The 27,866-nt window shown below is 43.0% G+C and overlaps 1 protein-coding gene across 7 annotated transcripts in view; it reads left to right on the forward strand.

Moving 5' to 3' along the window:
• The window catches only part of LOC128782868 (spindlin-Z-like), a 119,096-nt gene that overhangs the window by 62,137 nt on the left and 29,093 nt on the right, over positions 1–27,866 (forward strand). For 4 of the 7 annotated variants that reach the window (XM_053933356.1, XM_053933358.1, XM_053933357.1 and 1 more), the window contains exons 2-3: positions 137–362; positions 12,361–12,409. In XM_053933356.1, the coding sequence (XP_053789331.1) occupies positions 311–362; positions 12,361–12,409 (101 nt within the window). In that variant the 5' untranslated portion in view covers positions 137–310. Of the gene's footprint in view, positions 1–136; positions 363–6,011; positions 6,040–6,809; positions 7,166–7,470; positions 7,505–12,360; positions 12,410–27,866 lie in introns of those variants that run through there. The other 3 variants (XM_053933355.1, XM_053933354.1, XM_053933361.1) reach the window with 3 other exon arrangements.

Below are 27,866 nucleotides of genomic sequence, written 5' to 3' on the forward strand. Positions count from 1 at the left end.
AATATGGAATGCATCCAGAATAACAGAATATGAAGAGACTTCTCATTGAACATGAAGGAAAAAATATTTTGTTTCATTTCATTGTTTATTTTAACCAAGTCTCAAATCAGACTATATTTTCTGATTTGTTTTTCAGAGTGATATAACTGAAAGTGCTTCTCCTATATTTGAGGAAGAATGAACGGATGATTGGATGGTATCTTAATAAGTAGCTGTTGAATTACGAGAATAAGAAGATATTTGGGGAGTTGGAAAGAACTGGATTTTGACCCTAGTCTAGCAGCTCTGCTGCTCACTTAAACACAGATGAATGAAGACCCCATTTGGAAAATCACCAGGTCAGCGGTCCAGAGCTGATGCAGGTGAGGTGTTACTGAATTTGAGTGTTGTTGTTTTTTAGTGGATAAAAAAGTGTCCTTACAGATTTTTCTTATGTACTCATGGTTTTATGAAACTGTTACTGTTTGGTTTTGATTGGGACAGTTGATGGTTGTTGGGTTTTTTTTTAAGATATGAATTATTGGAATTGTGGAATTGAAAGTACATACATAAATTTAAGCTGTACAGAATTACATTTATGAAGTTGTGCTGGTTTTGGCTGGGATTGATTTAAATTTCTTTGCAGTAACTGGCATGGTGCTATGTTTTGGATTTGTTCTGAAAACAGGGTTGATAACACTGATGTTACTGCTGAACGGTGCTTACACAGTGTCAAGGCCTTCTCTCTCATGTTGCAAGAGAAAGACAAATATAGGTGGTGATGGAATTATTTGCTGCATGTTTCCTAATTTCAGGTGTAGATTAGGAAAATGTACCAGGTAGTCATTATTAGGAGACTTCAAAACCAACCTGTCTTAGTTTAAGACAATTTTATGGGGTGCAGACTTTGAAATGTTATCTCCTCTTAGTTTTAACCACTCCCCTTTCAACAATAAGAAGAGACAAATATGAAGAGATGTGAAAAATGCCAATCACTTGTTTTTTAAAATCTTAAAAGTTTATTAGTAATAAAATAGTTATTAAAATAGTAATACAATTAGAGTAATAAAAATTTGGACAATGAGGATGAGGACACTACGAGACAATAAAAAGCAAAGAATTATGGATGTCCAGATGTTTTTGGGCAAAAAGCTGCCAAAAACATGCCTTGTGAACAAAGGAATAACCTTAAAAGCAATAGCCTGTTGCATATTCATATATCTCATACATGATGCATAAATTCCTTGCAAATTAAGAATTTTTCTGGTTTTTGTCAACTTCTTCCCCCTAATCCTGGTGGTTCCATAAAGACGGAGAGAAGGTGGAAGAATGTTTGTCTTTTCCGATAAGGAGGGAGTAACTCTATGTGCCCTCTCACTGTTATCTCTGTGCGAAGAGTTTCTTGATTATCTCATCTCTTTCTTGAGCTAGTTAAAAAGTATCTTACATAGCATAGTTTCTGTTTTAACATTGTGTTATAACCTAAAACAATATTTAACACACTACTTAAGAGAATTAATACAGCATAACTTTCTAACATTACACATTTAATATTCATTGTAATATTTGCGAAAAGCCAATCATAAAATATGCATTTTTCACAGAGATAAGTGAAAAAATAACCATTTACTAAAAGAAAAACTGCAATAACCAAGAAAACAGCAATAACCACTAGATTCAAAGGTGCTGAGTTACATGGCCCTCTCCCCGAGAAAAAATGGCCACCACCTGGACAGCCTAGTGGCCCAGAGGACAAAGACAAGATGGTGGAGAAGCTCCCTTTTCCCAAGATGGCGGCCGCCATGGCAGCCCATGTGGCCCAGAGGACAAAGACAAGATGGCAGGGAAGCCCTCTTCTCCAGACCATGCAGCCAAGAGAGAGAACAAAGGAAAACAACACAGCAACCAAGCCTCTGCAGTTCCAGAACTCCCTCCCCGCCCCCAAACAACAACAGGAGCAGGGAAAAAGAAATCCTAGAAAAAAATATTTTTGTCCAAAAGGCTCCAATGCTGCTGAAACACTGGAAGAAACTTCCTAGCAGTTGCAGACCCAACCCCCACTCAGTAGTTTTAAACCTATGTAGAATGGCTGCAATGCTGTTGAAATGCTGATTCCTGTGAGGCAGCACGAGGCAGGGCCTCTCTTGCTCTTTTCTTGCTGAAAGACCTTACAATGTGATATAAATTAAAATTATAGTGAGTTTGTTGCATTTTATTAAAATATTTAAAAAAAAAAAAACAACTGGGAGAAAAAAGCTATCAAAAGCACAACTAGGTTAAGTGACAAGAAGCTGGAATTAGAAATCCAAATCAGTCATAAAGACTTAGAAGTGGTGGCTTCTTTGAAAAAGCTAGTTTCCCTCTGTCCTTCCTGTCTGCCTACAAAGATGCAAGGAGCACAGTTTCCTGTCTCAAACACTGTCAAGGTATCCTGGTTCCAGCCAGGCCAGAGTTAATTTTTTTCAGTGGCCAGGAGGGAGCATGACTGGGGTATGGAGGTTATTCTATATCACCTCATGTCATTGCTGGGAGCAGGGGAAAGGGCTCTTTTATGGGGAGAAGGGGCTCCTTTCGGAAGAGAAAATATGGCAGAGGGAGCCTTCTGGTATTGTCTGTTATCATGGAGTTTTTCCATGTGAATAATTTCTTTTCTTGTACACTCTGTTATTAATATTGTTGCTGTTACTGTTCATTTTCTTATCTTATTGCTGTTTCCAGTAAATTGTTCTTATCTCAACCCGTGATCTTTGGCTTTTGTGCCTCCAGCTCTCCTCTCCAGCCATCCATAGTGGGGAGGAGGAGGTGAAAACAGGGGAGCAAGAGAGAACAGTATGTGGTTTGGAGAGTTGGTGGGGGCACTGAATTGGGGACCACCATTCCTAAACCACGACACAAGGCCACAGAAGGAACTTGCCATAAGATAAGCCACCACAGTGGGAACTTGACTTAAGCACAAAAGGGAGGAATTTGCAACAGGAAGGCACTAATTCCAGACCTGGTGAGGCAAGATCTGGTTAGCACATCCTGGTTAATGCATCCGGACAATAATTCCCACTGTGGAAAAGGGAGCAACTGCTCATACACATATCACCCCAAGTTATGGGAACAGCATCTGTGACTACTCTGTGGTACTTGGAACTTGGACTGTATAAAGGCGGTACCCTCAGAAGAATGATTCCAGGACCCCCACCACTGAGAAGCCCGGGGTGAAGAAGGACCAATGGGATGCCACTGTATTCATGGGTGGTGACTGTCTTCTGGTTGATTTCTCTCTCTCTCTCTCTCCACCCTTTACTCTTTTCTATTTCTTTCTATCTCTCTACCTCACATTTATTGTAAAATGAAATCCATATTGCATATGGTCTCATTTGCTACTCGGTCAGAGGCATCTCTCACTAATCAGATCTTACCAAAACAAAAGGCCTTTATTTGCTGTAAAGTAGGTTTAAAAGAGGATAAAAATATATTTGACTGAAGTATCCAGGTTTTTGAAGTTTACTGGGAAACAGAATTAATAGTTCCATCTTGAGAAATAAAGGATAACACCCAAAATGGTGAAACAAAGGAAAGACAAACTTGTTTCTTATTTTTTCACAACAGTAGAGCATGTGTCTACAGTATCAGTAATTTTGTTAAAATATAGGGCAGACTCCCAGGATATAGTTTCAGTAGATCAGTCAGATCCTTAGTGCTTGGCATTGTGTTTGTGCTTCTAATTAGACCATATTTCTCCTCAATATAGGTGAATCCTGATTTTTTTTTATTAACATAATCCAGTTTAATTATCTGTGAGGTAAATTGTGATTACCCTGGTGTCCTCGTTATCGGTATTGTCTTTGCTGTTTGTTTTTCTTATTTCATTGCACTTTACAGTAAATTGTTCTTATCTCAAGTCGTAATCTTTACCATTTTGTGCCTCCCATTCTCTTCTCCTTTCCACCATGGGGGGGAGGGGAGAGAAGTGAGCCAGTGGCACGTGGTCTGGGGTGTTTTCGGTGGGAACACTAAATTGGGGAATACCATTCCTAAACCATGACACTTTGTGTTTACATTTATATTTCAACTTTTTGAGCCTAGTGATCACTTGTTTTCTATGCTGTACAAATGTAATGCATCGTCTTTTACAGTCCTTCCTAGCTGTTACCAGTACTGTCCTTGGGAATTATGAAGAGATTCCACTCCCAGATTCAACTACTTTAAGATGCAATGAAATCTTTTGGGAAAGTTGGCAATTCATTTGACCACTCTTCTCCTGGTCTGGTTTCCCAAACCCTTAGAGTTGACTTTGGGCAGGCAATATTAGGTGTAAATAAACACATCTCTGAAATATTCAGGTCATTCAAAGTAATTCTGAAAGACATCAAATCAAGATTAATTCTCATGTGATTGCATGGTGTTTCCACAGCAGATACTGAAATATATTTTTTAAATGTCCAGCTTTTGCTGCCTGCCATAAAGACAGGATATTCTGAGAAATAAGCAGCTGTGGTTTGTTTTGAAGAGTTCATCTAATTTTGATAGACTGAATGGAGAGTACCATCTGATATGATGACAATTAAAAACATTGCTAGTAGCTTTCTCCCATCCCTCTTCCTTTTCTTTCCTCCTACCTGCCCCAGTTGAAATGTGTGTACTTTCTCTACAGTCCACACCCTCAAAGAATGTTTATTTTATTTCTATGTTGTCGTACCCTTTTTCTTTCTCTGTAAGGTAGACGCATTCAAAAACATGGCTCCTAGTTTTGCTATTGAATTTAACAGTATTTTAAGGATACATTAGGTAGAATTAATCCAGGCTCAAAGCAAAGGCCAACTGGCAATTAAACACTTAATTCTTTTGTTCTTGACTTTTTATTATTGAAAATATTCAGGTTTTTAGTCATGAGAGATTGAGACATATATATTTTCTTCTTCCTCAGATCTATCCAAGTTTGACTCTTTGCTGCTTATTATAAAGAAGCATAAAACAAATCACTTTGTGTGTTTGTTTTTTGCATTTTTTTCTTTCTGATCTTCAGTATTAACTTCTGGTTTTATATTCATGGCAAATTATATCAATACTGTTTATTTTGAATGATGTCTAAAACATGGAATTTCATGGAATGTGCAAGTTGAAACAGTAGCACTTGTCATTCCATAGTCATGACAAGGTAAAGGATATGAACTTAAATCCATTCAGTGACATTCATGGTATATAGAATCTGGTAACTATCCATTATTGTTTTCTGATTACTGTTAACATCTTTGCAGTCACATTATTCCTTGAGACCAAACCAAGCTTGACCCCAAAATACTTGACACACTAATTTTTCACTTGAAATATTTATCTGAATGTATTACTGTACTGGGTTTGCATGGCCAGGTTTTGGTAGCAGGGAGCTACAGGTGTGGCTTCTGTGAGATGCTGCTGGAAGCTTCACCTTGTCTGGCAGAGCCAATGCCAGGTGGCTCCAAGACAGATCCACCACTGGCCAATGTTGAGCCGATCAGCAATGATAGCAATGCATCTGGAGTAATATATTTAAGAAGGGGGAAAAAGTTATTGCACAGAAGTAATTGTGGCCAGAGAAGAGAGGAGAATATGGGAGAGGAACAACTCCGCAGACACCAAGGTCAGTGCAGAAGGAGGGGGAGGACATGCTCCAGGTGCCCGAGCTGAGATTCCTCTGCATCCTATGGTGAAGACCATAGCGATGCCAGACTGTCCCCTTGCAGCCCATGGAGGCCCCAGGGGGTGCAGAGATCCACCTGCAGCCCATGGAGGAGACCCACTGCCTGAAAGAAGGCTGTGAACCTGTGAGAAGCCCGTGATGGAGCAGCCTGTTCCTGAAGGACTGCACCCCATGGAAGGGACCCATGCTGGAGCAGTTAATGAAGAACTGCAACCTGTGGAAGGGACTCATGTTGGAGAAGTTTGTGGAGGACTGGCTCCTGTGGGAGGGACCCTACAGTGAAGAAGGGGAAGGACTCCTCTCCCTGAGGGGGAAGCAGCAGAAACGACATGTGATGAACTGACCCTCACCCCCAATCCCTGTCTCCCTGAACTGCTGGGGGGAAAGAGGTAGAGAATCAGGAATAAAGTTAAGCCTGGGAAGGAGGGAGGAGTGGGGGAAAATGTTTTTAAGATTTGGTTTTGATTGGTAATAAATGCAATTAATATCCCCAAGTTGAGTCTTTTTTGCTTGTGATGGTAATCGGTGAATGATCTCTCCCTGTCCTTATCTCAACTTACAAACCTTTCATTGTATTTTCTCTCCTCTGTCCAACTGAGGACGGAAGTGAGAAAGTGGCTTTGGTGGGCACCTGACATTCAGCCAAAGTCAAACCACCACAATTGCCCTTGAAATTGTTGGCAAATTTTTAAATGTCTTCCTTTGAATTGAACACTTGACAGTGAATGGCTAATTCCAATTATGCTTCTGTCAGAAGCCATTTAGGTGATACTAGACATTTCAGGATGATTTGTGTAAACAAAGTTTCTGCTTTGCTTGTTATGTTTGGTGTTCTCTGCTAAAGGTGACTATCAACATCATCAGCTAATTGTGCCTGATGCATTTGGTGCCCTTCGATGACAGGATTACAGAGGTGGTGGATGAGGGAAGAGCAACTGACATCACCTACCTGGACTTGTGAAAAGCATTTGACATCCTGGTCTCTAAACTGGAGAGACGTGGATTTGATGGGTGGACCAGTCAGTGGATAAGGGATTGGCTGGATGGTCACTCTTAGACTTCTGGTCAACAGCTCAATGTCCAAGTGGAGATTAATGACAAGTGGTGTTCTTCAGGGGTCAGTATTGGGACTGGCACTGTTTTTTACCATCTTTTTCAGTGACATGGACAGTGGGATCGAGTCCACCCTCAGCAAGTTTGCCAACAACATCAAGCTGTGTACTGTGGTCGACACATTGGAGTGAAGGGATGCCATCCAGAGGGACCTTGACAGGTTTGAGAAGTGGATCTCTGCGAACCTCATGAAGTTCAACAAAGCAATGTGCAAGGTCCTACACCTGGGTTGGGGCAATCCCAAGCACAAATACTTGCTAGATGGAAAATGGATTGAGAGCAGCCCTGAGGAGAAGGACATGGAGGTGTTAATGGATAAGGAGCTTGACATGAGCCATCGATGTGTGCTTCCAGCCCAGAAAGCCAATTGTATCTTGGGCTGCATCAAAAGAAGTGTAACCAGTAAGTTGAGGGAGGTGATTAGCCCCCTCTACTCCATTCTGGTGAGATCCTACCTGGAGTACTACTTTCAGATCTTGGACCCTGAACATAAGAAGGACATGGATCAACTAGAGCGAGTCCAGAGGAGGGCCACAAAGATGATCAGAGTGATGGAACATCTCTCCTAGGACAACAGGCTGAGAGAGTTGGGGTTGTTCAATATGGAGAAGAGAAGGCTTCAGGGAGACCTTATAGCAGCCTTCCAGTACCTAAAGGGGGCCTACAAGCAAGCCAGAGAGGGACTTTTCACAAGAGCATGGAGTGATAGGACAAGGGGGAATGGCTTTAAACTGAAAGGAGGTAGGTTTAGATTTGGATATTAGAAAGAAATTCTTTACTGTGAGGGTGGTGAGACACCAGAGCAGGTTGCCCAGAGAAGTTGTGGATGCCCCATCCCTGGAAGTATTCAAGGCCAGGTTGGATGTGAAGGTGTCTCTGCCCATGGCAGGGGGGTTGGAACTAGATGATCTTAAAGGTCCCTTCCAACCCAAATCATTCTATGATTTTAATATATATGTTAAACATTAATGTATTGAAATATTTTTATTTGCTCTCAAATGTTTTAAGTCATTAAGACATAGTAATACTTACAACATCATGTATTTACTGATAAATTTTTTTGTAAAGAAACTGTACAAGCTATTTGGAATTTTAAAAGTCTTCTGCACAGTTGATTTGTTGCCTTAGTGTAAGATAAGTTTTATGTCTACCTTATGCTATGAGAGTTTATTTCTCCCTTTAATACTCAGGGGAAAAAATAAAATATACAGAATGAAAGAAATCCTAAAACATCAGAAGTTTAGTATTCCTGTTCCTGTAGGAAAAACAAAACCAGAAAGGCATTTCTATTGTGAATTTGTTCTAATGAGCTTTACCACTTGTCATGGTTTGACACTGGCCAAACACCAGGCACTCACGATAGCCACTCACTTGCCCTCCCCTGCTACAGCTGGGCAGAGGAAAGGAAAAAAAATTAATGAAGGCTTCATGAGTTGAGATGAGGACCAGGAGAAAACACTCCAAGGACAAAACAGGCTCAACTTAGAAGTACAAAGTGAATTTATAGCTAGCATAGTCAGAGGAGAATAATGAGAAGTAAAATAAGCCCTTAACTGTGATCTCATTGCTCTCTACAGCTTCCTGAGTAGGGGAACTGGAAAGGGAAGTGCTGAGCTCTTCTCTCTCTTATCCAGTGACAGGACATGTGGGAATGGTTCAAAGCTGCATCAGGGGCGGTTTAGACTTGACCTTAGGAAGCATTTCTTTACCAAGAGGGTGGTCAGACTCTGGAACAGGCTTCCTAGAGAGGCAGTTGATGCCCCAAGCCTGTCAGTGTTTAAGAGACATTTGGACATTGTTTTTGTGCCCTTCCTCTGGGCTCACTCTAACAGGTCCATGTCTTTCTTGTGCTCAAGTTCTTCATGTACCTTGTTATTACCTCTTCTTGTAAGTAGACTATATTCACATTCTTCATCTAAATGCCATAACTTTTTATTAAACTGGACACTACCTTAAACTACCAACACAAGAAACTGAGCAGTACTCAGTTTGCTCAGTTGGTTTTTCTCTAGAGCTAGGTATACTATTGTAAAATGCAGGCGATCCCGGTGGGAAGAAATTATGATGTCCAACATCAGTTCAGAAGGCTGAATTATTTCTTTATTATAACTATGCTATAATACATTAATATACTATATAAAGAAAGATACTAAAACTACATACCTACTTTCTCTAACTACCATATCTAACTGCTAACAACTTGTGACCCTGTTTGGGAGAGTCCAGACACAGGTGGATCTGATTGGCCATCAGGCTCAAACAATCCTCACCAGAATCCAATCAAGCAATTACCCCAGGTAAACAATTCTCCAAACACATTCCACATAGGAAAAACAAAGAGCAGAAATAGAAATTGTTTTCTATTTCTTTCTCTCTGTGCACCTCTATGAAAAATCCTGAGAGAGAGAGAGAAATGTGCTGCCACAGTATACGAACAAGCAAGTTCTTGAAATCAGGACCCACCAAGTTTATTTTTATCTGACAGCAAAATGGGTTGTGTACTCTCAAACTCTCAGTTCAGTGTTGTAAATATTTGTTAGTTTGGTACATGCCATTTCATTCATGGACACAGTGTATGAATAGTCAAGAAATTTTGCACGTAAATGAATTTGAGAGAAAAAAAGACATCTGGCTGTAGAACTTGAATTTTATCAAAAATAAGAGGTGCCTAAGGTGAACAGTTACTGAACAGGGCAAACACTCATTCTGAGTAGAGTGCATAGCTTCTCCTTTGCATTTTTTGCAGCTTCTGTAATAGATCTTCCTTCTGTGTATCTTTAAGGCCACTTTTGTTTTGGAAGGCTAAATGTGTTGCACTGCATAGTAAGATTCAGAGTCTCTGAGCAGAGGACAGAAAACAAGTTTTGTGTTGAACCATCCTGCTAAATATGTGGATATGCTTTTTATAGTGTTTTAACTACTTGAACTGATTTAGTTAAATCTTACTTTTTCTCATCAACCAGTAATGGAAAACATTAAATCTGTGTGTTTGTGGTTTTTTACTTTGTGAGAACAGATTTTTTTAATAAGTATGTTTTTAAACTTGTTTCCTCATATAACTAAGGGGTGGCTAATGACAGGGTGAAAATGCTTGTTCACTTGGTGCAGTCAAGTCTCAGAAGTCTTTTGGGCTTCTATTCATACTTTTTGAGATATCTTTTAATTTCTAGCTGTTAGTTCTTATAAACATGTTCAAGGGAAGTTCTATTTACTTGGTCTTTATTGCAAATAGCATCTTTACTGTAGCTATTTGCATGGAGGGCTTAATTTTTGAAAACTTCAAATTCCACCTGTTGTTAAAACTGGAGACGCATCTTTCCATGGATTCAGTACAAGCTTGAGTGTTGGAAACAAAATGTATGTAGTCTTATTTAAATTCTGCCACTTCTGTCATGTGATATATGTCCTTTTATTTCTCCATAGGAAAATCCAAATATTAAAATATTTATGAAAACTGTTAAGGTTAATTGCACTTTCAGTGCTTAACTCTTGTGTGACACTATTACTATTATGAAAATTAATTTTCTGAATACATATGCCAAAGCTATGCTTGGAACATGGACATAATGTTTTAAGAATTTGTTTGGATCTGTAGAGAAACCTCAATTAAGTACTTCTCTGTAGGTGTGAATTTAAATGTCCATAGATTAAATTCTGAACATTTCTACAGATATATGAGGGTTTTTTTAATTGATAACATGCATATGTCCAACACTCTCTGTGTCCTTTTAGATATTCCATGTGTAGAGGGTTTAATGCTTTAATGCCAACGTTAGTTTTTTGAAGTGTGGTGGGTTGACCTTGGCTGGATGCCAGGTACCCACCAAAGCTGCTCTGTCACTCTCTTCTGCAACTGGACATGAGAAAGAAAATATAGTGAAAGGCTCATGGGTTAAGGATCAGGAGAGATCACTCACTGATTATCATAATGGGCAAAACAGAATCAACTTAGGGATATTAATTGAATTTATTGCAAACAAAATCAGAGCAGGATAATGAGAAGTAAAATAAATCTTAAAAACACCTTCCCCCCCATCCCTCCCTGCTTCCTCAGCTCTACCTCCTCCCTGCCAGAGGTGCAGAGAGACAGGGAAGGGGGGTTACAGTCAGTTCATCACAGGTTGCTTCTGCCGTTGCTCAGGCAGAGGAGTCCTTTACCTGCACCAGCATGTGGTCCTGCCCATGGGAGACAATTCTCCACAAACTTCTCCAATGGTAGTCCTTCCCATGGGCTGCAGTTCTTCATTAACTCCTCTATCATCAGTCCCTTCCATGGGGTGCAGTCCTTTGGGAACAAGCTACTCCAGCATGGGTCCCCCATGGGGTCACAAGTCCTACCAGGAAACCTGCTCCAGCATGGGCTCCTCTCTCCATGCATCTGCAAGTCCCTGCCAGGACCCTGCTCCATCACAGGTTTCCTACAGTTTCACAGCCTTCTTTCAGGCATTTGCCTACTCTGGCATGGGACTCCTTCATGGGCTGCAGCAGGACAGCCTGCTTCACCGTGGTCTGCACTATGGGCTGCAGGGAAATCTCAGCTCCGGCACCTGGAGCACCTCCTGCCCCTCCTTCTGCACTGACCTGGGTGTCTGCAGAACTGTTCATCTCATATATTCTCACTCCTCTCTTCTCTGGCTGCAATTACAACTGCACAATAAATCTTTTTTTTTCCTTCTTAAATATGTAATCACAGAGGCGTTACTACCATTTCTGATTGGCTCAGCCTTAGCCAGCAACAAATCCATCCTGGAGCCAGCTGGCATTGACTCTGTCGGACATGGGGGAAGCTTCTAGCATCTTCTCATGGAAGCCACCCCTGTAGTCCCCCCCACTGTGAAAACCGGGCCATGCAAACCCAATACATTAATTTCTTTATTTGACATTACAGGGAACTTTGATTTAGCAGAATGATACAGCAATTTACTTAAATAACAGTGCAAGTACAAGTTACATTTAGCAGAGTATAGCAATTGCAATGTACAGTTGTATCACAATACAAATGTGTTTGCCATTATTGGTCTCCATCACAATGCTGGGCATCCCCAGTTGTTGGGAAGAAATATGTGGGTTGAAACAGACTCAAATCTGTTGCTTTACTCAATGTTCTGTCTGTTAGTTGGACCATTTTTATACTGTATATGCTATACTTATTTTTTATACTTGGTTTTGGTTCTATACTAAGTTTTTATAATGAGTTTGGCTGAGCCATGTATACACCCACCCATTCTGGCTTCACTAACACAGGAATATATGTATTTGATATTATCAACTCAAGGGCAGATACACAGCCATTTTAATCCCTTAACTGTTGTAGCCATTTATCTATGACAAAGACTACCTTCAGTCTCCTTTGTGTTAAGCTCAGCTTTTTGTAACAGTTGTCATCAGTAACTCCCTAATCCTTCACTTAACTTCATGAGTACATAGTCCTTGCCTGTCTCCTTAGACTTCTTCCATTGTAGAAACTCATTGGTAAATCACATCATGATGTGTTTAAGCTTTTTTACTTGAAAAAGAGAACTTTTCTATAAGATACCTTTTTGGCATTGTGTATAAACAGATTTTATTGTTCAATAATTCCATCATTTATATTGTAGGTCATGCAGGAGTTTCTGCGAGCATGATGAAGAAAAGAACTTCCCACAAGTAAGTTCCTAATACTTCCTCAAGTGTAGTTCTCAATAACTGGCAGTACCATTCTAGAAATGTATCTGTATTGTTCCAGTCATTTTGAAAAAAAATGTGGAGCAGTAGTCAAATGGTGTATGTGTGTAGAATCAGACTTTAATTTTTTGGGAGGACAATGGGAAAGAATGCACCATTGATACAGTTCTAAACATCACTTTGAATGTTATTCTGAGAGAAATTATTCTGTCAATAAAGTTCTGTAACTTATAATTCAGAAACAAGAGATTGCAAGCCAGAAATTTGGCATACGTACTCTAGGATTCATTACAGCTTTCGTTTTTGAAAATGATTTTTTACCTTTTAAAAAAATAATCAATGTACTGTAGTATGGCTACTATTTGTGTGAAGGTTACTTGCTTATCCTATGCATTCATCACATTTATTATTCACTCTATTAGAATTTGAGATAGTAGTAGCTAAATGTTGCTATGAGTAAATGTGAGAAGATATAGGTAGTAGCTTCGACAAAATTTACCTTCGTTTCTAACAGCTAGATGTTGTATCTGGCTGCATCTCTGGTGGGTGAACTCTAAAATAAGCTGGAAAAAAGGTGAAATTTATTAAAATGCTATTAGTTATATTTTGAGTATGAAGTCCTATAATGCTGATATACAACAGGCATAAATCCAAAACAATTTTTCTGGCAGAAATATCTTCCATGATTAACATTTGAATTAGTATTAACTATTTCCCAGATGCAACACCTGATGTAAAACTACTCTTAATTCCTTCCACCAACTCTTCATTATTCAGTCTTGTCTATCTCCTTACAAGGCAGAGATAAACATTTATTTGTCTAGAGACAGGTAGAGTTAAAATTTAATTTCTCTTGTTCTTTTTCAACCGCTCAGAGAAAGGAGTGTATGATGGGAAGACTATCAGAGGTGGGTTGCCTTTTGTACTTGAGGGTGGCTAGATTTGTCTTTATTGTTGTTTTGATATACACTTATTTAAATACCTAAATAGGTTGTATATTTTTTAGTATAAAGGCTTTTATGGGGCATATTAAGTCATGATCCTAAGTCATGTGATTTTGAGCCATTTAACTTGAGCACCCAACTGAGTTTTATATTGATTTAGCCTAGTTTAATTGTTTAAGAATTGTTTGGTAAAGCTTTTATTTTGTACCAAACCAAGATGACTTTGTGTGTTGCTCAATGACTTCTCTGCAAATGACACACTAGTATAGAGTTGTTTTTATTTGATATTCATTGCTTATATTTTTGAAATGAACAGTAAGTAGCACTGTAGACATGTTTATAGTAAACAAGTGAGATACGAATCACTGTTTAAAAATGTATGCTGATACTACTATGAGCCATTGCAGCAGACCATGAATTAATAATGCATACTTTGTCATTGATTTAGTTATGATGACTTTTACATTCCTCATTAAAAGAAAAAGAGGAACAAATTACTGGCACTTGAAGGTCATAGGGGAGATTCTAAACTCAGTTCATAAGTTCATAGGGGAGGGAAGAGCCAACAGGATAGAACAGGATGTAGTCCAGTAACTGAGGAAGGGATAAAATGAGCTGTGTGGATTAGTCTTCTAAATTCTTCTTAACTAAAATGTTAGTTAACCATTGACCCTTTTGGAAGGGAGTCCCATGGTCAGCTACAAAAGGGCAGTTCTTCTGAATGTTCTGTCAGTGTCAATGGGTAGAGATTATTTTTGTGAATAAAAAGTTGACTCTGTGTCAGATCAGTCAGTAGTCTCTTGGTTCTTATCTTTTCCACCCTTGGTGCATAAGGAAATAGTGCACAGTATAACATCTTACCAGTTTCTCATAGTTGGCAGTTCAAGGACTTTGAGGTGGAGATTCTATCTGCCACTTAACTATCACTGTACTTATCCCTTGTGAATTTCTGATCACAGTTTAAACTAACTTCTTGTGGTGGATTATACTTGACTATGAGCCAAACTCCCACCCACCTGCTTACTCCCCTTCCTCAGTGAGGCAGGGGGAGAAAATAGAATGAGAATGTTCATGGGTCAAGATAAAGACAGGAAGATTGCTTACTGTTACCAATCAAATGGGAGCTTCAGACAAGCCCTGCCTTAGCCTCAGATTTTTGGCAGCAGCCTAAATTTAGGTGGCCTGCAACTAAAAACACTCTGGCCTGCAAGTTCTAAGAATGGCAGATCAGGTCTATTATAAAATGAGTTATTTATTGAATAAGCAGGAGGTAACAGACAAAAGGCCTTAAAGAGAGTTACTTATTACACAGTATAAAACAAAAATAACTACTAGTAGATTACATAAAACAGTGCATGACATTAAGGTACCTATATTAAAGCTAGCAAAGAAATAGTATAGATTAGGAGTCAGTGTAAATTATCACCGAAATTACAATATTGTACACAGGTTCCCTTCCCTCAACTCCTGGGAGAGTAACCAAAAAGCAGGTGTCCCAACTTTGGGGAGAAAACCCCACACATTTCCAAGGAATGTGCAGGAGATTTCTGCTTTGTGAAAGTTTTGTGTAGCTTTTATAGTTTGTCAAGTGAAGTGTCTGTCACTCAGAAATTCCAGCTTATCTTTCCACATCTCGCTTTCACAGCAAGATGTTCATTGTCAGCTGAAAGCCTTACTGCCACATCGCTGAAATAACTCACTACAAGACAAGCTGTCCTGATTGAGTTATTTCACCAAAACTCATGTGAAGCTCATGTGAGGGGCAAGATGCCCTGAGTTGTTTCACCAGCTAACAAGCAACAGATAAGGTCTTGTGGTGGGGGAGATGCCCTGCTACACTTACCAGGCACTATCACAGGCAAAAAAGGCTTGACTTGTGAAAAATTAATTTATTGCGAACTTAAATAGATTCAGGTGGTAAGAAACAGGAAGACAAACATTAAAACAACACCTTTCTTTCCTCCTTTCCCACGTTTAAATTCATTCCTTCACTCCAGACTCACCACCATCCCCAGGGTGCAGGGGAAATGAGGTATGGCGGCCTGGAGTCCCGGGGGTCTGTCTGGCCCCCCGGGCAGCAGCCGCCGTAGTTGTCCCGGATAGCGCTGTGCTGATGAGGCACAGCCTGTCTGGGTGCTCCGGCTAGCTCCCAGCCGCAGGCATCTTTAGCGAGCACTTGTGGAGTGATTTCAGCTCTCGTGAGTTCAGCTCTAAGTGATTTCAGCTCTCTGCTCACAAAGTGCCTCAGCACATGCAGGGATGGAGAGAGGTGAAGGCTGTGTGGAGTTCTGCGGAGATGTCTTTATTGGCAGCTTCTGCAAAGGGTTCCAGTGACAGCTCTTCCACTGAACTGGGCAGAGGTGAGGGTTTAAGTAGGCTACTGAGGAATTGGAAATCGTCCAATGGCTGGGGTCGAGGAGAATACGACCTACAGCCTTACAGAGAGATAACAGGGGTCTGAGTGCGGAAGAGGGGCAGCTCTGTTCCACTCATCATGACTCTGCATTTCTTATCTTAGGCTAGTGACCGCCATGGAGGCCTTGCAGGGCCTCTGACTGCTACAACCCCACTTTCTGTATTTAGTAAAAAGGCGTGCCCTATAGTTCTTTTGAAACAGTGGACAAGGCATGAGAACATAGCTAATACAATGACAATTACAATGAAAATCCACAAAATTCCCTTAACCAAAGATGCAACCCATCCCGTTAATCCCCATCGACTGAAAAGGTCATTGACCCAGTCTGGGTTGCTTTCTACTTTTAAGTCCTTCATAAGTTCCTTCAGTTTCTGGATGTTTGCATGGATGGATTCTGAGCATGAAGAGAGGTTGAAGCAACACATCCCTTCAAAGTCTTCGCAGCCATGTCCGTGGGCTAGCAGTAGGAAGCCGATCGCTGCTCGATTTTGAAGTGATGCATGTCTCGTGGTTTCTTCTTCCTTTAAAAGATCGCTTAGGGCGGCAGAGGTAGCATTGGCTTGCTTGCTGAGCCAGCACCCTAAGTGATTTATTTCACCAAGAGCTTTAGCTGCAGCTACCCAGGGTAGGAATAGGGAGACTGCAATCTTTTTTGTTTTGTTCCAATCATATAATTTTGGATCGCTATTTTCATAAATTTCTGTGTAGGATCTTTTGTGGTGTTTTAATTCACTTTCTTTTTTTCCAATTATGTAACAAGGTAATATTTGGAGTGAGGGTGGAAAGTTTTCCAAGGCTACAGGGACCTCCCTGAAGGCGGGAGGGAATCCCAGCCCATACTCTGTCACCACAGATGAGAAACATTCCCTTGGGTAATACTTTGGGGTGGAGAGAGGATACAGAGATCACCCGAGCGGTGTAATTGCACCAATCCGGATAGTTATAGGCTTTATTAATGGGTGATACGTCCTTTCTGTATGTGTTTTTTGTCTGGTCAATTTCTGGCCAATTGTTCTTTGGACGTCTAAAGTAAAATTTGACGCAGTATGTTGCCTTGGAGGACCCCAACAGGTCCAGTTCTTGAGGTTCCTCTTGAGCATTGGGCAACATTTTTGTCCACTCATCCCAAGTATCTATCATGTTGGGTCTCTTACCTGTGGTGCGGAGAAGCTCTGAATTATAGGTGGGCCAATCGTCTGCTACGAATGGAATCCCTACTAAACATGTGGAAAGTGGGTTATCAGTGCTTCCCATGGATAAGCACATGTTATCCTGTTTTAATGTTTTCGCTAAGGTTACCCAAACACTGTGGCTAGGCTGTGGGCTAATCCACCCATAGACATACGGTACGGTGAAGAGCATCCAGGCAGCAGTGAGGACAGCACCAATGGAGATAATTTTCATCTTTGGATAAGGATGGGGCTTCTGATAGGGAATATAAGCAACATTTGTTATCTTTATGGTGGGAGGAGAGGGTTTTCTCCCTTGTTCCTTTCCTCCTTTCTTTCCCTCCCCCTTTTTTTTTTTTTTTCCTTCTATAAGCTAAGGATGGGGGAGTGGGTGTAAGGTTAGAGGTTTTTGGTAAGAGTTAACAAGTTAAGAAGGGAAGGTAATAGGGTTTTTTAGGGTAAACAAAGGGATGATAACATATCATTCAGAGAACAATTTGTGTTCAGCCTGTTTCTAGCTTATGGCTTAACTGCTACAGCAGAATGTTGTTCCACTTTCTGTTTTGTCTGCTGTCGCGTGATGGGATGGTCTTTTCTTCTGTATGTGGACATTCGGCGACGTCTTCGTCTCCAGGCAGAACTTGTCTGATTTTGAGGAAGTCTTGTATTTGACTCCAGAGAATTCTTGTCACTGTCTGTGGGAGTAGTGTTTGCATTGCCTAGGTATGGTTTTATGTTTTTTCCTGGGTACCATCTTGGACCAGATGGTAGTAGAACACATGCATATCCTCTACCCCAAGTAATCAACTGGAAAGGCCCAGAAATTTGATGTGTTTCTGGGTCCTCCACTAGCACTGGTGGTTTCTCAGTGAGCTTTGCTTGGGTGGTATTTGCAAAGTGGCAAAGTATTGGCGGGTCAGGCTCTGATGTTGTACCATTTAGGAAATTGATGACATAGAGAGCCTTGCAAAGTCTCTCAACTGGAGATATGATTTTTGTTTCTCTTCGCTGCTGATTGAGGACTCTTTTGAGGGTTTGATCTGTCCTTTCCACAATTGATGGTCCTGTGGGATTTGCTGGTATGCCTCTCTTGTGTTCTATTCCCCATTCACTGAAGAACTCCCTTAATTTTCGAGAGGTATAGGCAGGTCCATTGTCTGTTTTTATTTGTTTCGGCACTCCCAGGGTAGCGAAGGCAAGGAGGAAGTGCTTTATGGTGTGCTGTGTAGTTTCTCCTGGATGAGTTGATGCAAATATTGCTCCCGAAAACGTGTCGACCGATACATGCACGTATTTTGACTTTCCAAAAGTTGTGTAGTGAGTTACGTCTGTCTGCCACAGCTGGCAGCTTTTCAGTCCTCGGAGATTGACTCCTGTCCCCATCGATGGTATCTGGTAATTCTGACAGTTTGGGCCTGTGGCGACAATAGCTTTTGCTTGATCTTTTGAAAGCTTGAACATTCTAATAAGGGCAGGTACATTTTGATGGTAGAATGTGTGTGACAACTTTGCCTGGGCAAAGATGTCAGGGACGTTAGGAGTTTCTATTGCTGTGGCCAATGCGTCCGCTTTCCTGTTCCCTTCTGTGATGAAACCTGGGAGATCAGTGTGCGACCTCACATGCATTATATCGTAAGGTTTCTTTCTGTGAGAGATTAAGTGTGTTAATGCCAAAATCAATTGGTGTAACTTTGGATTGGAAACCTCTTTGAGAAGAGTGTGTTCTGCTCTCATAGCTATACCTGTGACATATGCAGAATCTGTGACCAGATTAAAGGGTTCGTCTTTGAATTTCTCAAAGGCTCTGACAACAGCTGCTAATTCTGTAATCTGTGGAGATCCCTCCACTATCTGGATATCTGACTCCCAATTTTGAGTCTTAGGGTCCTTCCAAGTCATTACAGATTTATGGGATGACCCTGAGCCATCTGTAAAGACTGTTCGAGCTTTGAGTGGTGTTTTACTTTGGACTAATTTTGGGGTCTGATTAAAGACTGCATTAAAAAGTTTATGTTTTGGGATATGAATGGAAATTTGGCCTGTATAGCTGTCTAGGGAAAATTGGAGGTTTTCATTGGTCTGGAGCAAATGTTCCAGATCCCCAGTGGTTAGTGGCAAATATATGCATGTGAACTCACACCCAGCAAGGGAGCGGAGGCGAATTCTGGCCTTTTTTATTAAATGTTCCATTATTTCCTGGAAGGTGGTAATTGTCTTTGAAGGTTGGTTGTTTGTAAAGATCCATTCCAGTATCAATAAGGGGTCTCTGAGTTGAAGATCCCATTGGAAAATCAGTCCATAGAACCGAGGTGCTTTTCCGAGGATGACGAACTGGAAAGGCAGCTTGGGTTCGAAGTGATGGGCTTGGGGTGAAGACAATGCTTCTTGGACCTTGGTGATGGTGTCTCGGGCTTCTGTTGTGAGCGTGCGTGGAGAGTCTCGGTCTTTGTTGCCACGGAGAAGGTTTATTACGGCTTGGTGGTCCCCGGGTGTCCATCTGGCCCCCGGGGCAGCAGCCGCCGTAGGTGTCCCGGAGAGCACTGTGCTGATGAGGCGCAGCCTGTCTGGGCCCTTGAGCTAGCTCCCAGCCACAGGCATCTTTAGCGAGCACTTGTGGAGTGATTTCAGCTCTTAGTGATTTCAGCTCTTAGTGATTTCAGCTCTGTGCTCGCAAAGTGCCTCAGCAGACGCAGGGAAGGAGAGAGGTGAAGACTGTGTGGAGTTTTGTGGAGTTGTCTTTATTGGCAGCTTCTGCAAAGGGTTCCAGTGACAGCTCTTCTGTCTGAACTGGGCAATGGTATGGGTTTATATAGGCTGTTGAGGGATCAGGATTTGACCTATCGCTGGGGTCGAGGAGAATACGACCTATAGCCTTACAGAGAGATAACAGGGGTCTGATGTGCGGAAGAGGGGCAGCTCTGGTCCACTCATCATGACTCTGCATTTCTTATCTTAGGCTAGTGACCGCCATGGAGGCCTTGTAGGGCCTCTGACTGCTACAAAGGTTGAACAGGGGAGCAAGGTCCTCTGTTGTAATTCCTAGCAAGGGGCATACCCAGTTGATGGATCCGCACAGACTGTGTAAGTGTCTCAGAGTTTTTGGGTCGTCTCAAATAGCAAGCTGCTGGGATACAATTGTCCTTTCTTGGATCAGGAATCCAAGATATGTCCATGGGTTGGTGTATTGTATTTTGTCCTCACGGATCTCGAACCCTGCTTTTCCTATGGTTTCGATTGTCCCTTTAACTGCTTTTTCTAAGTAAGTTTTTTCTGATGCACAGACCAGGATATCATCCATATAGTGGTAGATGATTGCATCTGGAAATAGGTTCTGAACAGGAGACAGGATGTGAGCGACATACCACTGACATATGGTAGGTGAGACTTTTAGTCCTTGGGGGAGATACAACCAATGGTATCTTTTGAGTGGAGCCTCTCTGTTAAGAGAGGGAATGGAGAAAGCAAACTGTGGAGCATCCTGGCGGTGTAGCGAAATGCTGAAGAAGCAGTCTTTAATGTCTATGATGGCAAGTATCCAGTCTCGAGGCAGCATCGATGGTGAAGGTAGGCCAGGCTGGAGGGGGCACATGTCCTCAATGACCGCATTGATTTTGCGAAGGTCGTGGAGGAGCCTCCACCTGTCTGTCCCAGGTTTTTGCAGTTTGAAGACTGGAGAATTCCAAGGGCTGGTGGTCTCGACGATGTGACCTTTGGCCAGCTGTTCTTCCGCAAGGGCTTGTAGTGCGCGCAGTTTTACTTTAGAGAGGGGCCACTGGTCAATCCAGATTGGGTCTTGGCATTTCCAGGTGAGCCAAGTCGTATCTGGTAGTGCGCACTCCTCAGTGGCCCCAGTCAGAAATCCTGACTGGGAATACGTAGGGGAGCTCCCCATTGGGATAGAACGTCCCTGCCCCAAAGGGTGATGGGGGCTCTTACCACAAATGGGCGGATGGTTGCCAGCTTGCCTTCAGGCCCTTCAACGAGGATGTTGTGCTTGCTTCGCATGGACACTGTGGCTCCACCAATCCCTGAAATCATTCCTGCTACCGGTTGTATTCCCCAGTGTGCTGGCCATTCCAAGCAAGTGGTGATGGTCACATCCGCACCGGTGTCCAGCATCCCTGGTAGGTGGAACTTTTCTCCTCTGTAGGATAGACCGCACTCGATGGTAAGCTTACTTGGTCCCACAACTTGTGCCCACATTACTGTCGGACTGAGAGGAAGCTGTTCCCTGTGATTCTTTGGGAATAGAAAGTCTTGTGCGATAGGAATTCCCTTTGAAAGAAAAAAATGGTAAGTCTGTGCAACACAGCTGAACAGAGATTTCTTGTCCTGGGTGCACTGTTTGTACCTCTGGAATGACAAAGATTTCCTCTGGGCCATGGAGAGTGTCCCCTATAATTAAGATGTTAAAAGGACCACCTTTTGGCCCATGCTTGCCTGTGGGAACACGATAAACCTCCTTATTATTAAAGTCAATGGATAAAGCAGTTACCAACTGGTGCCGTGTTCCCATCTGTATCGCTCCGTGGGTTGGATCCTGTCCAGGTGGCCTGGAACCTGCTGGGATGACGTGTGACTGGATCTGGATGGCTTTTGATTTGTTGTCTTTGTGCGGGGCCTGGCCGCGCTACACTGGAAGTTTCCCGAACGCTGTTGGTATTGCGGCTGCTTCGGAGGTCTTTGGTAGGTGTTACGGGGGTTTCGGGTAGGTGACCTGTCTGGACAGTCCTTTATGAAATGTCCAAATTCCCCACAGTGATAGCAGCGGTTCTAGTCTTTGGAAGTTACTACTGCATAAGCACCAGAAACTCCTTCTGCAATACCCTTAGCAACTGCTTGGGCCACTGTGTTTTCAGTGGACAGACGACATGTGCAGCTTTCCACCATTTGCTCTATGGTGGGTTCTGTATCCAAGGGTAAGGCCCTCAGAATTGTTTTACATTGTTCGTTTGCATTTGACAAGGCAAGTTTGCACAACAGTTCTTTTCTTGCTTCTGTGCTCTCTATCTGTTTTTCCAGAGCGTCTTTAATTCTGTCTAGAAACTTGATAAAGCTTTCATCTATTCCTTGTTTAATACTAGAGAAGTGCTGGATAGGGATAGAGTCATTTGGGGTAAGAAGAAATGAGGTTTTTGCTGCAACAGTCAAATCTTGTAGGGCTGCCTTAGGTAAGGTGTTAGCTTGGTCAGTGGGTTTCTGTAAATCCCCTTCTCCGGCCAGCTGTTGGATTGTAAAATCTGGCTTATTTGCGTCTTGAGTATAGGTGTCTGATAATGTTTTTAATTGCCTTTTCCACTGTCTTTTCCATAGCATATATTCTGCTGGGGAAAGAAGGCAGTTGGCAATGTTTTTAAGGTCGTGAGGGACAAGGACATGCGAGGAAAAAAGTGCTTAGAGGAAGTTTCTGAAAATATGTGAACTTCTACCATGTTCTTTAGCTATATTTCGTAGTTTTATCAGTTCTTTATTTGTGTTAGGTTCCACGTTGTTCTAGTAGTGGCCCCCCCTCTTTTCCCCTTTATATAATTTACTGGGAAGGCAGTAATTCTCTGAGCTAGTTCCCAATCCCCTGCCCGAGTCGGTTCCATTTTAATTAGAGCCCATGGATCAATTTCGTCTGTGTCAGATTCAGACTCACTGTCCTCTGATGAGGTGTGGTCAGGAGGTGCTCTGTGCTTTTTTGGGTGTGTTGGAGCGACATTTTGCAGGGGTGTGGGGGACTGGACAGAGTGTGGGGGGTTGCCGTTAGCGGGGCATTGAGGGTGGGTGGGTGGATGCATCGCTTGGGAATACAGGCAGGGGAGAAGGCGGGGAGAGGAGGCGGTGGGGTTGGGGGGAGCTGCTGCCGTGGGCACCACAGCGGGTGCAGAGAGATTCGCTGGATCTGCGGCAGGCAGGCAGGTAGGGGTGGTAACAGGGGTGGGGAGAGTGGCGGCGGGGGGGAGAGGCATGGCTGCAGGGGGGAGAGGAGGGGACGCGGCGGGCTGCAGGGCGGTGTTGGGGTAGGGCGGGGCGAACCCGATCAAGATCGACACGATTTTACCCGAGCATGGCGGGGGCGGGGGGGGCAGTGCGAGCACCGTGCTGTGCATTGCGTAACCGAGGGAGCTGAGTTCTGGCTTGCCACGTCCGGGGTGGGGTGGGCGGGGGGGATGCACAGGGATGGGCAGGCTCCGCGGACCCCGTGGGTGCAGGAAGGGTCGGTGGGGGCAGCGTGGTTCCCCTGTTCCCCATCCTAGGAAGAAGTGAGCCGACATAGAGAGGACTGTTATCTGGAAAATTTGCATTTGAAGGGTCTGGTGGTGATAGAGATATGAATGGAATTTCCTCACTAGTAGAGGTTTGCCTAGGAACTGAGTTCTGTATCTTTTCTACAGCTTTAATGATAGAGTGAAACAGAGGCAGGAATTTGGTAACAGAGAAGTTCTCTTTGGTTTGGAAAACATATATTCTTGCCCCTACTAAGTCCCAAAAAGAGTCTGAAGCAATCATGCTTATGTTAAAGTCTGGAAACTGAGAAAGGATCCATGTTATAAATTTTTCCAAGTTAGTTTTTGAAAGATTGCCTTTAGAGAAAGAAAAGTTGTTAGCATTTAGGATTTCTAGGATTTGTAAATATAAATCTCTCTCATTCTGGGATCTTTTTAATTTACTAGAGTTTGATCCCATTGCTGTAAGTTCCCTTGCCCCCCCAAGCAGTGAAAAAGAGAAAAAAAAGAAAAAAAAACCAAAAAGGGGACCCAAGATTAGAAGCACGCAGAAAGGCTGTTTTAAACTTACGCTTTTTTCAGCCGAGAGTGGGTCCGAGACTGTTCGGTGGGTGATCTGCTTTGTCCAACTCCTGAGGACTTTCGTCCCAGATGGTGATGTTCAGGTTCGTTGGACGCCTCTTCCAGATAGCTTCTTCTATAACGGAGAAGTTACCCTCAGAGGGTCGTGGCGGGCCAAGGCAGTAACAATCCGCAAAGGAATGCTGCTCTCAGGAGTACCAGGATGTCAGTTCTATCGTTAGGGCTGCCACGTATGGCGGCCTGGAGTTCCGGGGGTCCGTCTGGTCCCTCGGGCAGCAGCCGCGTAGGTGTCCTGGATAGCGCTGTGCTGATGAGGCACAGCCTGTCTGGGCCCTCCGGCTAGCTCCCAGCCGCAGGCATCTTTAGCGAGCACTTGTGGAGTGATTTCAGCTCTCGTGAGTTCAGCTCTAAGTGATTTCAGCTCTGTGCTCGCAAAGTGCCTCAGCAGATGCAGGGATGGAGAGAGGTGAAGGCTGTGTGGAGTTCTGCGGAGATGTCTTTATTGGCAGCTTCTGCAAAGGGTTCCAGTGACAGCTCTTCCGTCTGAACTGGGCAGAGGTGAGGGTTTAAGTAGGCTACTGAGGGATTGGAAATCGTCCAATGGCTGGGGTCGAGGAGACTACGACCTATAGCCTTACAGAGAGATAACAGGGGTCTGAGTGCGGAAGAGGGGCAGCTCTGGTCCACTCATCATGACTCTGCATTTCTTATCTTAGGCTAGTGACCGCCATGGAGGCCTTGCAGGGCCTCTGACTGCTACAGTGAGGGAGGGGAGTTTACAGTCCATACATAATGCTTACTTTCTGCCACTCCTTTCCTCTTGTACTTAATTTCCTCCTGCTCTGGTATAGGTTCTCTACAGGTCACAGTTACTGTCAGGAAAGTCTCCTTCAGCATGGTCTCTTTTGGGGGAGACAGTTCTGTCAGTTAAACTCTGCTCTGGCATGGGTTCTCTGTGGGTTCTCCATGGGCCTCAGTTCCCTCACTAAATACCTAACTGCTCCAGCATGGATCCTTTTCTTCCCCTCCTTCTCTGCCTGTCTAGTGGTGGATTTTTTGCTCTTTGCTAAATATGTTTTCACAAAGACACCATAAACTTTGCTGATCATCTCTACTTTAGCTGTCAGCGGGACCATTGCCAAGCCATCTGGAACCAGCTGTGTCTGGCACAGGGTAGCCCGACTTCCTCTCATAGAGGCTACTCCTGCAGGTGGTGTCATGTCTTTATGTGTATGTGTGTTCATTACCAAAACCTTGCCATGTAAGCCCAATACACCTGTAATCCTAAGAAAATTAATTTCACAACTGAATGATGCCTTTTGAAGGAGGACAGAAAGTGTTTTACAACTTCTGTCTTTAGTAATGTGCCTCACAGTCTGAATATTAAGGAAAAATAGTTTATAACAATTCTCTGATCGTATGATCCCCCATTAGTGACAGTCTGTAATAGTATCAAAATAGTATCAAAATTCTAATTCAGGCCCTATTTTTAATAATTTTTCTACATGGTTCCATGAAATATAGAAATTGTACTGACCATTGCTACTCTACTTCATTTGTACTCTTTTCTAAATTTCTTGGAATTTTCCATGATCTTGTTCTGCTAATAAAACCCTTTCTCGTAACAAGACTTTACTTATCAGCTTAGTGTCTTTGAGATAAATACTTAGTCACTGAGATGAGCAGCTCTGGTGCCAGCACGATCCATAGCATAGGGGGGATTCCTGAACCTGGGGGAGCCACAAGAGCCGCCAGGAGCCCACACTTGTGCTGCAGCTGCTGATAAGACCTGGGTGGGGCCAGGAGCAATGGTAGTCAACCCCCCTCACCTCTGTATGAAAGAAGCCCCTAGGGAGTGCTAGTGACACAACAGGGCAGTTTGCAGGGAAGGGCATGCAAAAAAAGGCACTGTAGCTCTGCCGACACAACCAGGAAGCAATGGTATCCAGCTGGCAGAAGGCTATGAACACTCTAAACTCTGCACCAACAATGAATGACACAGCTTTCCAGACCGAGCAGTGGTGGAAAGACACTGCTACACAAGTGTGGGGCTGCAGGGCATATCCTACTTTTATGCCAGTACTGGACAGCAGCACTGAGCACAACTGGGGGAGGTACACCCAGGTAGAGGAACTCCGCCGCTTAGCGACAGAGCTCTAGGATGTGGTGAGTAGGTTGTTAAGGAGTATCAGGGAGAGTGAGAGACTACTGGAATTGTCCCCTACCTTCCCTGCGGCAGGGATGTCAGGCAGACAGGACATATGATATGGAAGATTTCCTATCCTGTCTCTGCTTGGCAGAATGTGGTGACTTAAGTGATAGGGAACAATGGTGACAAGTTCCTGCTTGGTGTTATCGGTGATGAAGAGAGATGGGGACTCCGTGAGATGGTCAAAGAATCTAAATTTATTGTGAAGTACAACTGCTTATATACTTATTCTAGGAAGACTAGTAATGTTTTACTACAATGATTGGGTTAATCATCACATAAAAAAACTTATACATTTTAAACATCTCTTGCTTGTAGAAGTTCATTCAATCTTCTTCCCTGTCCCAGTCTGATCCAATTTTCTTGCAATCTTCAAAGCTCTGTTTGTTCTTTCCAAGGCATCCTGTTATCAAATCTCTTATGCTAACCAAGTCCAAAGTCCATCATCTGTCTCGTGTGTCCCAATAGGTGTAGCAGAAGTAAGGAGGGGAGTCAGCAGAACTGCCGCCTTGGACTTGTGGAGGGCACACTTCAGCCTGTTTAGGGGCCTGGTTGAAAGAGTCCCTTGAGAGGCAGTTCTGAAGGGCAAAAGAGTCCAGGAAGGATGAACATTCTTCAAGAAGAAAATCCTAAAGGTTCAGGCCATCCCAGTGTGCTGAAAGATAAGCTGACAGGGAAGAAGCCCAGCCTAGCTGAATAGAGAGCTTTGTCTGGAATTCAGGGGAAAAAAGGAGAGTTTATGGCCTTTGGAAGAAGGGACAGTCAATTCAGGAGGACTATGAGGATGCTGAGAGGTTGTGCAGGGAGAAAATTGGAAGGGCCAAAGCCCAACTAGAACTTAATCTGACTACTGCTGTAAAAGACAATAAAAACTGTTTCTATAAATACATTAGCAACAAAAGGAGGGCTAAGGAGAATCTCCATCCTTTATTGGAAATGGAGGGAAACAAAATGACAAAAGATGAGGAAAAGGCCAAGATAATGAAGGTCTTCTTTGCCTCAGTCTTTAATAGCAAAACCAGTTGTTTTCAGGGTACCCAGCCCACTGACCTGGAAGACAGGCAGGGAGCAGAATGAGGCCCCCATAATCAAAGGGGAAATAGCGATCTGCTATACCTCTTAGACACACACTAGTCTATGGAGCAGGACAGGATCCATCCAAGGGTACTGAGGGAGCTGGTGAAAGTACTCATTAAGCCATTTTGAGTCATTTACCATCAGTCCCAGTTAACTGGGGAGGTCTCAGTTGCCTGGAAGTTTGCAAATAGAATGTCCATCTACAAGAAGGACTGGAAGGAGGATCCAGGAAACTACAGGACTGTAGGCCTGACCTTGATCCTTGGGAATGTTATGGAACAGATTATCTTGAGTGCCATCATGCAGCACATACAGGACAACTATTTGATCACATCCTGTCATCTTGGGTTTATGAAAGGCAGGTCCTGTTTGACTGACCTTATCTACTTCTATGACAAGGTTACCCACTTAGTGGACAAGGGAAAGTGTCGCCTTCTGCTGAGAAGGCAGGCGACCTGGTATCAAGACACAGCACGGCAACCCGGCCTCACCCGGGTCACTCGGTCCACTGACATGCACAGACACCAATGTGGTGGATGGTCAAATGGCGTTTATTATCTCATCTCGTGAGGTTAAATAGTCAAGGCGGTTTTACTACGTCAAAGGGGGACGGTGGGTCTGGCTAGGGTTAGTAAGGAGTGGAAAGCTACTGGAGTTAGGAGGGGCTGCATGCTTCAGGGGTGATTGATCACTTATAGCAGGATGAGGGGGGAAGGGTCTTGCTTTCCGTCACATCCCGAGATTTTCCGTTCGCCTGTCCCTATCTACCACATCTCCCCCCGCCCTTTTTTTACTAATGAATGAGGTAGTTATAAACATAGGCACTAAGG

This window comes from Vidua chalybeata, assembly GCF_026979565.1.
Source record: "Vidua chalybeata isolate OUT-0048 chromosome W unlocalized genomic scaffold, bVidCha1 merged haplotype SUPER_W_unloc_13, whole genome shotgun sequence".
In the NCBI taxonomy this organism is placed as follows: domain Eukaryota; kingdom Metazoa; phylum Chordata; class Aves; order Passeriformes; family Viduidae; genus Vidua; species Vidua chalybeata.